Source organism: Amblyomma mixtum, chromosome 2 (assembly GCF_055824585.1).
Source record: "Amblyomma mixtum isolate Tamu chromosome 2, ASM5582458v1, whole genome shotgun sequence".
Taxonomy (NCBI): domain Eukaryota; kingdom Metazoa; phylum Arthropoda; class Arachnida; order Ixodida; family Ixodidae; genus Amblyomma; species Amblyomma mixtum.
Genome location: NC_143013.1, coordinates 15,139,904 through 15,153,954, shown reverse-complemented (window position 1 = coordinate 15,153,954; position 14,051 = coordinate 15,139,904). Strand labels below are relative to the sequence as shown.

Genomic DNA, 14,051 nt, shown 5'->3' with positions numbered 1-14,051 from the left:
AAGGCGTTATTCTTGCCGGTTTCGATGCATACGCCTTTAGAGCTTCAGATAGAGTAATTTTCGAAAATATCAGCAGGTATTCCTCAATCCGCTAAGCGCCCCACATTGTCGCTTTATTGATATCCTTTAGCCTGCGCATACGTTGACAAAATTTTCGATGTTATAAAGTGCAGGCATGCCGGGTGAACAGCATATGCCGTTCGCTGCAGGCAGAACTTGCAAGACTAAAAATATTGACAAACCTTTAATTTCCTCATAACGGAAGGCACATTGCTCGCCGGCCGGTGGCTGCGTGGTTGCAGCGCGAATAAATGCATTGCAGCTGCTGTAATATTCAACATTTTTTAAAAATGTGCCCACTTGTAATGATCCGTCCGGTTTTCCACTTCGTCGATGCTGCGTCAACCAACGAGCGTGAACCAACGTTTTTAGATCTCTTAGATCTAAAAACGTTGGCGTGAACAGCGTCGTCTGCTAGCGCGCGCTGCACGACGGGATTGCACCGCGCTCCACCGTCGGTCTCCACGGTGGCGCGGTGGCACGCACGCGTGTCGTGCTCGTCCCACCCGAACGTACGGCACTGCACCAGTGGCATCCAGCCGAACGTGGGGCACCGCACGAGTGCGTGGAAAACTCCACGAGTGCCGTCAGCCGAAGACACCATAAGTAAGTACCGTTGTAAAACTTGCTACGATACAAAAGTTACCATAATACGCAAGCTCTGTGTGCGGTTTCACCGCAAACGAGCCAGTGGTTGAGGTAAGAAAAATTTCGAAAATCTTTACGATAAAAACGCACAATACTGTATATGTTTTGTGGTTTCCACTAGTTACTAATGTGACCAGGAGGCAGCATACAAAGAATCATTCACGCCTGCCGACATCTAGTTTCAAAGAAGTCACTGAGATCATCCGTCCATGTACGAAACTATATGAGTGGAACACGTGCTGCTATCTGTTGTCAAAATATTGACATACAGGCTTCCTACGCCTTCAGCTTGCCGTCAGTGACCGTTCCAATGATCCATGACCATCCTTTCGACAAGGCGAGTCGCTTGATGTGCGTAATGTCGCAGTGTGCAGCGCTGCCTCATGCTGCAGTGTAAATATTTGAGATCAGAGAAGTGGATCTATTACAATAAAAAGAACCGGACAGAACTGACCCAGTAAGCTTGCTTGCACTGCTTGCAAAGCTCCGACGTCGGCTACCAGCAAAGTTTTGTAAACCTATCCGTGCAAAAACACTCGTGTGTGTGTCCTCCGCACACGGACGTCATATTGTTACTTCAAGGCGGAAAGTGTTGTTCCGGCTGCGTGAAAGAGCGCGGCAAAGCTCACCGAAGCGGTTAGCCTTGGACGCTGCCACTTCTCCGAACGATCCGAGTGTGACTTGGGCGAACGATCGCCGTTGTGCCGTCCTCGAGGCTCACCAAAGAGCAAGAAAACGAGCTCCGTGTGGCGCGTTTTGTCAATACTGTTGGAGCCTGGTAAGTTTCCTCGCCTCTGCACACGCTTATGTTGGTAGTGTGCTAATTTTGTGGTCAGTTATGTCTTGGAAAGCACGTCTCACTCGGATGTTGCACGACGTGTGCGCATGCAGTCATGTTTGAGAGCATGGTGCTACCAGAGTTTAATGTACGCGATTTTCGCATGTTTGGACCAGTGCTTACTGGTGTCCGCAGTTTGTGTGAGTTGTATTCTGTGCGCATGTGTGTGTGTGTGTGTGTGGGGGGGGGGGGGGGGGGGGCTGTAGTTTACACAGAGAAAGAATGAAGGTCGAAGAGCGTGCGGCGAACTTTCATACAACTCTTGCACGTTGGTGAGCAAGCGGGTTTTCCAGCTTCCCATGTGTTCTTTTCTGCCATTCTGAGGTATAATATGACCTAACCATGATACACACGAAAGCGCATGCATAGATATATTGTATGGAGCCGTAGGCCACGCGTAGAACCCAACACACTTTACAGTCCGCCGCTGGTGGTAAAATAAATATTAAGTGAAAAGCCTCAGGCGGATTGGAAGCAGGGTAATATAAAGCAGCTCTTAGAAACTGGATCTGCACGGAGGACGTGACGGAAATTTTAATATGCCTAATGGAATAAAATCGTTATCATTGAAACTGTGTCGTTCACAAGACAAGAAGACTGTCATGTAAACGACTGTTGCCTTGCTGTTTCAATATTAATGACTTCTGTGTGCGGGTATTTCACTCATAGGGTGTACTCTTGATTGATTTGTCTACAACATAATTCCACTGGATGGAAATGAACAGGTATTGAAACTGAAGGATTCAATTCACTTCATCCGTGTAGAAACAGAGCCAATATAGGCTTCATGTTGAACCGGAGGCAACCGATGCAGAGTGCTATGCTCACAGCATAAACTCTACTGCTTGACACAAAAAATGTAATCATATTGAAATTCCATGCTGCACAACTAAGCCGCTCAACTGGCTTCTATGTGGACTGCTATGTTGTATTATACATGCTGCTTTTGCTAGCCAGATGTTCCATAGCCCTGCTGAGGCACACTTTTAAGGAGGAGCACCTAGAAATATACAATCATTTCTGCAAATGTTCGAAGTTATTTCTAACAGGTATATGCCCAGTATTTGCACCTCAAATATAGGTAGCAATGCAAAATCTTTAAGATAATTCATGAAACTATATCTCATTCAGTACAGCGCACAAAGTGTATCCCATAGCTTAACTTTTCAGTTATGGTGATTGTCAGCTCCTGAGTAAATATCTGAAAGCCAGAAAGTATTTAATTCTTTTTGCACTTTTCATTACGTTAACACATTTTCTCAGGTGTCTTGAATATATATGCACACACTTTGTGGGGAATTTACATGCAACATGTTTTGCACTTGCAGAGTATCCCATAATCATAGCTGCATTAAATGTGGGAAAATCGGCACAATTAAGTATGCATCAAAAAGATGGCACTGAGCTGTAGAGTGGGATTGTGCGTGTGTTGGTGGATAGATATATATTCTTGTACCTCTGACTTTGCATTCACTTGTCTGAGATATGTCCTTATGAGCAGATTTGTCTATATTTTACTCTTCTGGATAAACCTGTGACACAAAGGTTCAGTAGCATGTGGCTTAGCACCACTGCTTGTGGTGACATGTTGGCTCTTCTCTGCTCACCCGGAGGTTATGTCTTTGATCTGGCAGGTAGGAAAAGCAGTCACAGAAATTTAATCGTGGGCACTTTGTCACTTGATACTTTCATGCTGAATTTGTGGTTGCCCTCCTTATCATCATCATCAGTCTGACTACGACCACTGCAGGACAAAGGCCTCTCCCATACCTCTCCAATTAGCCCTGTCCTGTGCCAGCTATGGCCACCATATCCCCGCGAACTTCTTTATCTCATCTGCCCACCAAACTTTCTGCCACCCCATGCTATGCTTGCCTTCTCTTGGTATCCAGTCCATGGTCCTAGTTCTTCCTTTAGCCAGGTCAAGAAAGATGACTGGAGTCAACGGAGAAATACAACAAAATTACCTGAAAGACAGTTGACACAGCAGGCTTGAGACAAGAACTTTTGATGCCTTATGTCTTCTTATGTGCCAAAAAGATGGCTGAAAATTTGCATCAGGTGTCCAAAGCTTGGTACAGTTGCCTGCATGCTTGTTTCTTAGACCACATGAGTAACACTTTAGGTGTAAGATGTACAGGAAAATAGGTATTCAAACCATATGCAGTTCTATAAGAATTCTCGCTGTGTATCGTTTAACATATTTAATGAAGAAAGTTTTTGGTTTGGGGATATTAATGAGTTTGGAATATACGAACTATCAACAAGTTCCTGCTGTTTCTAAAAGCAGTATACTGTTGCACTCAAGAACCAGGTGGGAGAAGTAGAGGCTGTTTAACAAAATGCAAATAGCACTGACAGGTTTTGAATCATTTGTTTACTAATTAGGTCAGCGGCAAGCTCTCTGATTATCTGCAACCTGGCATCGTCCATTATAGCACTGAAGGAACGACCCCTGTAGCACTAAAGGAAGGAGTAGATATTTGTCAAATTGGGAGAGTAGTGTTTGCATATAGGTTGCATTGCCTCTTCTATTGTTCATTGTGTTTGCATTTTCAAAGGCAAGGCTTTGAGTCCTAAACTTGCATATTCATGTCACTGGCCTCCTTTTAAGCCACCAAATCTTCCAACTGTTTTGTACTAACATCTAATGCAGATCATTTCACATTACCTTCGTTATCCATGAACCCTTGAGTTTCAGGGATACCGATTGTGCCTGTGTCGACGTCTGGATGGGTTCTGCTACATCGTAGTGAAATATTCTCAGTTATTTCTTCAGATTTACCGCACACTGCTTATGTTTCATTATCTTGGTTATATTTCTTCTCGTAGCTGCAAAATCGAAGACACCGTAATCGCACTTCAAACAGTAGGCCACTGCCTCTTGAATTATCACTGAAGGATTAACTTCCTGATTCCCTTTCTACAATTTGTGTAAAGCACCAGAGTATGCTTTTTTTCTTTTGAATTAATCCTGCTCACATCCTCTGCCTTTCTGACCCTGCATTTAATGCTCTTTATTTCGTTATTCTGGTTTCCTGCACATTTAGTTGTTAATTCTGCGCAAAAGTCTAAAAAAGAAATGGTGTGCCCCTACTGATTGCATTGCAAACCACCGAATTAGGAGGGGCGGGGAGGAGACAGGGAGCTGGAAGGATGCCTTGACACAGCAGCAAGGCGAGATGATCGCAGTGCCCCTAGCGCTTGCTCTGCAAGCTAGGGAGCAAAGGAGGCAGAGGGCAACATTTACATTTATTTACATTTATTTATATTTCCTTTTTTCTCCAATAATCTTGTCCACCGCTCAATGCTGGGCACGTCCACCACATGTGCTGGATTGCATAAATGCGCGGTTACTAGCCAGTTGTCATGTTGAAGGCACATAAGGCACAAGACCCATCGTAAGAGCAGGTCTTAAATTGAGTTTTTATATCTATTGCTGTAGAGCCTTATCACGCAAGGGTTTCTAATTTTTTGTTATGACTCGCTGCTACTGAGGCATAAGCACCAGGTGCTAAAAGCTCGTTGTAACAACTTACTGGGAATGGGCCAGTACCAGAACTCTTATTTGGCCCATGTGACCTCACTTCCAAGGTTCGCTGCTGGCTGCATTGCACTGGACTCCCCATGGAGATTGGCGAGCAAGCAGCATTGATTGCATCCTGTGTGCTGCTGCTGTCAGTAGCACTAGTGGGTGTTCTTTGGTGCGCATGTCGGCGTTCACGACTGGGCAGCACTGTACCCGTAGCTGCCGTCACAGATTCTGTGACACAGACCATTTTAAGAGCAGTCCTGTGAGATGAAACGAGTGTCGGTAGGCCTTTTTGTTTTTTTTCACACACTTGCACGTTTGGCATGGCATGTTTTCTCTACTTCAGGCATTGCTGCACCTTCTTGGCCTCGCTGGTGATAGATAATCACCTTCTGGTGATTATCTTTATTTCGTTGCTACTGTTTCTTTTCTTCGTGTTTCGCTGCTAGCTGGTTGCATTGCTGGTTGACCCTCATCTCTGCTTTGCTACGTGGTAATCCCTGTGTGATTAATGCTGTGCAAATTTGAATGAACGATTTTAATTCTTTCAGTTACTGTTCAAAGTATACATAGAAGTGCGCATTTGATTTTAGTTGATTAATGATGTTTGAGAAAAGAAAACGTCTTTCTTTTTTAAGGTGAAAATTTCTCTGTGTCTGAACAGAGTTCATTATTTATGGTTTAAACTAGCCGGCAAATGGGCTCTTTTGCAGAGCTGGCCATCTCATATTCCAAAGATGCAGTTTCATTTTACTTCCAGCGTTTGTCTCCCATTTTCTAATGTTCTGTGGTGCTTATTTCTCCTCCTTCAAGGGACAGTGAGGCTAAACCGAAGTTGGCCTGAATGAGTAGATTACTGAATTCTAATGAGAGACATGCTACTTTCAGTAAAAGCAGAGCTTTTGTCAAAAAAAAAAGGCAAAGTAATCATATACAATTGCTGTCGCCTGTGGTCGATTTTGCAAGGGAAGTGTGGTACACTGTGACGGATTTTTCACGCATGTCTGTGAGGCTAGGCAGTGCCGCCATTCACTTCAAATGGTGATCATAGAGTCCTTTTTGATATGGACATCACGACTTCGAAGCAAGTGACAAGAAATTTTCACTACAATACATGGCTGTTTTTCTGCCAAAAAAATGTCAGCATAGCCAGAACAGGTTACGGAGTTGATTTTTACTAGGAACAAAAGTTGGCGGGAGTAGTCCTGTGTGTTCCTTTAAATCTGCAACTGCTGTATCTCTGTCCGCTCATCTTCCCTGCCTTCTGTGATGTCTCTTCAGCACTGCCTGTTCTTTTTGCTTGCAGAGTGGCATAAACAACGCACTAATGCTGCTCAGCAGTCATCCTTCCTCTCCTGCGTGCTTCCTCTCCATTGTGTGCCGTTGACGCCGTCATGGATGAAACAGTCATTTACTCATTTGTTATAGTTAGCACCCTCTGTCTTCTGGCCTTCTTCACACTCTCGTGCTGCTACTGCAGTGCGAAGGTTGTGCAAAGGTCACTCAAGGACAAGCAGAAAAGTGGCGCAGAAGTTGCTATGTATGCACCAGCTCTGTTGATGAACATGACTTCGGTGGATCATTGTGCTGCTTTGGACCACTGTGCTGTTGATGGTGGATACGGTGGTGGGGCTGGTGATGGTGATGCATTTGCTTGTGGTGGGTGGGCTGATGGTGGTGCTTGTGGTGGTGACTGAAGGGGGTCACTGCTGGAAGCATGAAGCAGGGCTCTGTGCCCACTGCATTTACTTTCTGTCTAAGGAGACACTGAGGACAGGTTGAAGTTAGCCCCGATTTAAGGGTTACCACTTTTGTGGTGACAAAAAAGGCTACTTTCGCTGGAAATCGAGCTCTTATGAGCTGGAAGAAGCAAAGTTGCATAGTTTATTTGTATAATGATGACAAAAACTAAATGTGGAAAACTAAAACAGATCCAGGACACTTATAGGGGATATTCAAAATTCTGCAAGTGCGCTTTCCCGCATAACAATGTTGTCCCAAACAAGATGGCTGACCATGCGTTTCCAGCTGAAAAAAAGCAAGAAAGACTGTTTTTTTGTTTGATTCTTCCAAAATACGTTTCTTACATTCTATCCGCACCTTTAGCGCCTGTCCTGTAGCCCACGTACTTCATTTATAGCGAAGTCGGCCATCTTGTTTGGGGCAACATAGTTATGTGGGAAAGCACACTTAATTCACATTAATTCCAAATTTCCTAGCAGTGAAAAAACTTGATGGAGTTGTCCTCAGTGTCTGTGTTGGTCATTGTTTACCTCTTTGTATTTGTATTACTCCACATTCAGGACGCATGCCGGTAAAAAGGTTAAGGCTTTTTAAAGTGTGTTAGCATGACTAGTGATCTGACTGGTGATAATTTCATTTCTTTGAAGATGATCATTCAGGGCATTAGTAATTCTTTGATTTTAAACATTTTTTTGCTGTCAATATTGTATTTGTTTTTCGTGCAGTATGTGAAGCAAGGAATAAGAACAGAGGCTTATTACATTTTGTATTGCTGCAACTCAAGTCCGTGAGTTCTGATCTGTGACTTGACATGTGCGCTGAAAGCAGAGTTAATCAGAAGCTGTTTTAAATTTTTGATATCTCAGGTTGAAATCAGGATGGAGTGTATTGTTTTCTAGCACACGTCTTATTTCGGCTGCTGACCCAAAAGACGCGGGTTCGATCCCGGCTGCGGCGGCTAGAATTTCTTTGGAGGAGAAATTCTAGAGGCCCGTGTACTGTGCGATGTCAGTGCATGTTAAAGAACCTCAGGTGGCCGAAATTTCCGGAGCCCTCCACTACGGCGTCTCTCATAGCCTTAGTCGCTTTGGGACGTTAAACCCCATAAACCAAACCAAACCAAACCAATATTTTTTTCCCCATTTTTATGGGTCTTTCGAAGCATACCAGCACTCATGAGTGAAAAATCGGGTTCCTGATGCTTCAAATGTCGACAATCTCTCACCGCATAAAAAGAGGCCATTTATCACAGGAGACATAGCCGAGAACAGGCACATCAGGATTTAACCTTTACAATGTTTTAGTTGTTTCTTTGTGAAATTTTTCAGTCTCTAATAGCATAAAAGTAGTGTTTAACAGTTTAAAACCGCCTGTTGAGTGCAAAGCCCTAGTTGGAGCATTAAAGGCACTTCGATTCACTACAAGATAGATAAAAAGCATAGTATTCTGTCCCTAAGGGACCTTTGGTGCCCGTTTCAGTTCCATATTTTAATAGATGGACATCCATTGAACCACATGTTTTTCATTGTTAATGTTTTTTCGAGGGAGAAGGGGCCTGTGTTACCACTTTTGTTTCGTTTTTCACGTAGGGGTGCACTGAAGCCATGGTGGTCTCTGGGTCTGGCATCATCATTGGGAGCGTGGTAGTCGTCGCAGTGCTCTTTCTTGGCTTCCTGTGCTGGTTCTGCCGTCCTGGATACAGGAAAGTGGCCTCTGTAGGCCCCGTGAAATTTAAAAAACACAAGAAGAATCATGGCTACAAACGAGGTAGCTTTGGATCGGGCTCATACTACCCTCCTGGTGGCTGGTCTTCTGACATTGGCCACTCTAGCAGTGATGAAGAAGCCGGCCGGTGTGGCGACAGTGGTCATGATAGTGGAGGCCATGACAGTGGAGGCCATGACAGTGGAGGCCATGACAGCGGTGGTCATGATAGTGGGGGTGGCTGCGACAGTGGCGGAGGAGGTGACAGTGGTGGCGGATGTGACAGTGGTGGAGGGTGTGACAGTGGTGGAGGAGGATGTGATAGTGGTGGTGGTGACTGAGGAGCACCGAGTTGAGGAGTCTTTTTCTTTCCTTTCTGCACTTGTTAAGAGTTCTGCTATACGTTATGAATCTTGAGGAGAAACTGAGTGTTTGATGGTGAGGTGGGCAGTATGTTCCACAGAGTCGGTTCACATCTACTTACCTTACTAAAGTGAATTTACTGTGATAGGCTGAGAAATTTTTCATTCACTGTTTCAGGAATTTGCAAAAATGACATTTAAGACAGAAGTAAAATTTGTTAAACTGAGTGTGCAAACACTATACAGGAATCGCATCAGATTGTGTAACTAATCTCTGGCATCGCATTGTATTGAGTTTCTACCGTTATTGTGTGCACATAGCAGCAGGTAACCCACAGTTGCCATTACTGCATGGAATGTGTGAATGAGAAAAAAAATTCAAAAGTTTGCCATGACATGCCTCGTGGTGTGTTCACAATACTGCGATGCGCATTGCACGTTTATATGTTTACCTTTCTTGATGTTGAAATTAGTTGCCTGACTAGTCGAGTTAGTTTGAAACAAAAAAACTTTGTGGGCCATGCCAAACAATACACCTATGTAGTGGCTTGTGCAAAAGTACTTCTGAGCAGTGAGTAAACAGCCATGTAGTGCTTTGCAGCCCATTGAGAGCAAGAAATGAAAAGAACAGGTGTGCTTTCATGAAATCAACACGGACATGACAGTAGTTACTACTGCTCTCAGTATGGCCCATGCTACGTTTGTAAAGTTCAGATACTTAATCCAGATCCATCATTAGTGCCTTGTGCCCTGTGTTTTGCAGTGTAAAAATCTGGCTTCACTGGCCACCACTGCGGTGGCTTAGAAAGGCAGTGTGTCCACCTTCTGTGCAAGGTGTGCTGGTTTGAAACCCACTGCAGCTGAGAGCCAATCACCTTTTAATGAGCAGAGATGTCCCCTGGCCAGAAGCCCTGATTCGCCAACGGACGAATGCTCGGAAAAGGTGCCATTTAGTCTTCAACCAAAACCAGCTCTGCGGGAATCCAGGGTGACAGAAAACTTGAGAGCACAGTGAGAATCTCCAGCCGTACCCTCTCTGCCACCACTCAGAATTTCTCAACACTGCACGAAGAGGTCACCAGCAGGGTCTTTTCCTGCCTCCCTTTGTAACAAACTTCTGAAAAAGACGTTCAGGTAATTGAGTCTCGTTGCTGTAGTCGTTCTCTGTATGAAGTGGCTGCTGTGGAAGTGAGGTTATCAAGTTAGGTTCCTAATAGAGATCGTACTGAGTGTGATTCTCGTTAAAACGGCTATTGCGCACAAAGCCGCAGTGTTGTAATCAATTGATGGAGAGGCTTTTTCTTGGACATCGATTACTCAATTCAACTGCCTGCAGTAGACACATTGCCATCTGTGCTAATAAAAGTATGGCACCATATGTGCAGCTGACAAAGAGTAGCACCACATTAAGGGTGCAGAAAGGTACATAACAAGCGGTGGTGCTGGTTTGAATGGCTCAGAAAGAACTAGAATTTTTTTTACAACGTAATGCACAGTGTAAACTGCCATTATTTTCAGATATTGATGTAGTTCTTGGGAGACGCACAGCTGTAAGCCATTTTTCTAACATGACAAGTCCTGCGGCTTTCTTTTGCCAGTAAGATATTACTGCTTACTTTTCAGATATGTTTAAAATGCAGCCAGATTATATTTTCCATTGACACCCATCCATTTAATTATGAGAATCCTGTATTTAATGTTTGGCTGGCTGTAACATGCAAAAGGAGCATTCAAAGGCATGCTGCAGCCTACCAAAAAATGTGGCACAATTCCTTTGTGCATGTGCTGTTTGAAAAAGGCATTGCCTCTTTTTTGGATAGCTTTACATCCAAGTTTGTTTCTCTCCAATTCTAAAACTTCATGTTTCTGTCAACCACAGCTCAATGAAGAATACTCATGTTCTATTTCTCAGTCCCTTTTCCACATGAAATTTAAGTATTTACTGTGTCCACTTCAGAGTCACTCTGCCAAATGTGAGCTTAAATATTGTGGTTCTCTTTTTGAGCTGCTGTTTTAATTTAAGCCTTGAGTAAAGAAAGTGTCCAGGAACACATATAGAGATAAGGCTTGTGTAGTAAGCGCTTTTAATGAACAAAAAGAGGTCGCAGTTTATGATGATTGAATGAAAGAAAAAGGTGGATATTATGACAGTGGTTCACAAGGCCAGGATTTGACTGGGGCCAAAGCAAAACAACAGCTAGAGACTCAAACACCTGCTTTCTTCTTTAAATTAAGCACTGCCATCCAAAAGCAAAGTATTCTGATGCTTAATTATAGCATGTTGGACGTGCTGCATGCCTTCAGACAAATAGACCCAGTTTTGTCTTCTAGGCACATTGCTGGAGTTTTAATACATTTTTGAGCAATTTGATTAATGCCTTCCCATAATTCAGACTTATTTCTGAGTTTTCTGTGCAGAAAACTTATTGGGCCGGCATAGAAAGTGTGTGTTTACTCTGCTAGGTTGGAGGGTGCATAAAATTCTTCAGTCACTTAGCTATGTGGAAGCCTATTGCCCAGTGCTTTTTTTCCATGGCAATACAGTCGTGCATAAGTCCCATCTTTGGTCGTAAAAAATGTTCAGTGACCAGACAGTGAAGTTGTAGTGGCACTGTATGTCCTCAGGAAAGTTTTTATTGCTGAATTTTTTTTTTCCTTATTTGTGGATAAGGAGCAAACATAGTAAGTAGCCTGAACGAGCCAGTTCTGGAGTGAGCCTGCTGATTAGATTGAAAGGCTTTGCTGCTTTCCATGGAATTGTTAGGGGAAGCATTATACGATGAATGCATAGTCTTGAGTTAATGAGTCAAGATTGTAGTGGGTACAATAGACTGACTAGACAAGTTGTGGTGCAGTTTGCTACCGGTACAGGATACATCTTGCACTGGTGTTTGCTTTGGGTACAACCCGAGCTTTGTCTCTGATGAGCATAGAACGAGCTTTAGTTTATGTTAGAGCAGTGTTTGCATTTCGTCCCTTGCTCCTGTACTCACTACTATTGTGCTTGATGTATTTTAGGAGCTTGCTGTCCCATCTAATCACAGGTCACAGGTTTCTGAAAATAGGTCGAAAGGTCTCTCCATCATTATATAGTTCCTTCACACACACTCAGAGCACACTCCTGAGTGTTGTACTGGTGGCAGTCAGTATTGCGACTCAGTAATAAGGAGAGGACCTTGCCCTTACTGCTTTTCTGGGCTTACTCTTCATTGTACTACATTCTTCATGCTGTCTTTTCTTGTTGAGTGAGAAATGAACAGGCGGTGTGCAAACATGTGTGCCGATATGTCACATTGCTACTGCTTACACTTGTCACACTACTGGTTGAAATGTAACAATCAGCTGAACCGTGCAAGGTGTGCTGAGTCTCTGTCTGTCTTGCCAAACTGTGAAGTTGGTTGGTGCTTACAATCAGTGTGGAAGCAGGCTGAGCGTGCGCTTGTGTATAGCAGGCTGCACTCAGGGCAGGAGTAAGTCAGGAAATTGTGTGTTGCTAACAACGAGGCCTCATAAGGTGTTTCAAATTGCAGTGTCATGCCACAGTTCGCTTCATGCTTAACAACAGATCTTAGAGTTTTTGTGCTTTCCACTGCATTTGGCATTTCAGGGCTCACACTCTCATGAACAAAACCTCATAGCATTTACCGTGACTCGAGGCATTTACTATGACCATCTTGTTCCTCCTTACTACATGGAAGCCTTTGCCATAGGGAACCTGAATGTGCATGACACTCTTGAAGTGCCTTGAGACATGCAGGCTGTACAAATAAAAACGTTATTTCTAGTGGACAACTGTATTCTTGCTTGCAATAAATACTGTACTGCCAGCGAGTGGCACTAGATTCCATGTTTAGCATTCAAAAGTAATGGGGTTTATGTTAAGCATAATGAGGTTGGCTATATTTTTTGACGCATTTTACGTGACAGCTGGCTTGTTCACAGTTCAGCAGCATTACAGAAACATATTTATCTTACTAGCATGTAGGTACCTTGCTGTATTGTGCCAAGCTATCGTTGTGAAACGTCCAACTGTAAACTGGCTGTCGATCATCATCGTCATTCTCTTCTAGCGCAAAACTCTTATGTAGAAGACACTGTCATTGAAAAGCATAGGCTTGAGGAAATGCATGACACTGTGTTATTGATTCGTTTGTGATAGGGTTATCATTGGCTAGAGAAGTTTTAAATACCAATTGGTTGGAAACATTATTTTTAGTTATGAATATCAAACTAGTCCCTTTTTCCATACCTAGCTGTTTATCTGTTCTGAGCTTTTCCTAATACTGGAGACTAGTTCTTTCAGAAACAAAGTTCTTATACTACTATGTGTGCAAGCAAGCATTTTTAAAATCATTATAAATGCATTCGAAAGCTTGTCTTATTGCTTGGTAAACTCGGTGTTTGAACACCTGTTAACTATGGTGGTCGGTGCTGCTGTATAAATTCAAACAGCTCGTACTTGAAAATGGCTAAAGTTGTTTGATAGCTTCATGTAGCGTGTTTTATGCTGGCTGCATTGAGTATGAGCTTGGCATATTTAATAAATAGATGCACAATGATGTCATACAGTGCAGCTAAACTTGCCTTTTATTCCTTCATGACATAGGCTATTCTGTTATATTGTGTTGATATTTATTCTTTGAACTTATAACAGGAGCAGTGCAATTGAGGGATTGAGCACTGTACTTTTAATGGACTGTTGACATTATATGCATATTGTACATCAATTGTGCCCGGTGTTTTTATGCTGTTGCTGTTTTGTTGGCCTTCAGTGCTTAATTGAACACTTTAACACTTTCGTATCATGTATGTGGCATTGTTCGTTTCTTTGCATTGCAAGGGTACAGAATCTGTGAGAGAGAAGCTGTGAAGCATTTATTTTTTATTCTGCACACTTCATGGTCTTTTGTTTGTAGCACCTGCATTTCCTTTTGTGTGAATATAATGGCGCTGGCCGCTTGTGCTCGTGTAATGTCATAATTTACTGAGTGTTCATGGGTTCACCATGAATGGCATCAGTATTCAACCTTGTGTCTGATTAAACTGAAAATCTGCATTTTTATTTTCAAGCACATTGCTTTTTTGTGACCAGTCACAGGTTCAGATTCGGTGAGGGTTATGCACTACACAGCTGTCAGCTTTCACGACACCTGCTCATCACTAG

The 14,051-nt window shown here is 43.2% G+C and overlaps 1 protein-coding gene across 2 annotated transcripts; it reads left to right on the top strand.

Annotated features, from left to right (window-relative positions):
* The first annotated feature begins 942 nt into the window (after positions 1–942).
* Positions 943–13,848, top strand: LOC149358509 (uncharacterized). Of its 2 annotated transcripts, none has more exons than XM_089570595.1 (2): positions 943–1,486; positions 8,411–13,848. In XM_089570595.1, exon 2 carries the CDS (start codon positions 8,426–8,428, stop codon positions 8,864–8,866), a length of 441 nt encoding a protein of 146 aa, XP_089426721.1. In that variant the 5' UTR covers positions 943–1,486; positions 8,411–8,425; the 3' UTR covers positions 8,867–13,848. The 2 variants fall into 2 exon arrangements, with proteins under 2 accessions (XP_089426721.1, XP_089426720.1); XM_089570594.1 differs by lacking the exon at positions 943–1,486 and adding an exon at positions 4,631–5,360.
* Positions 13,849–14,051: the final 203 nt, after the last annotated feature.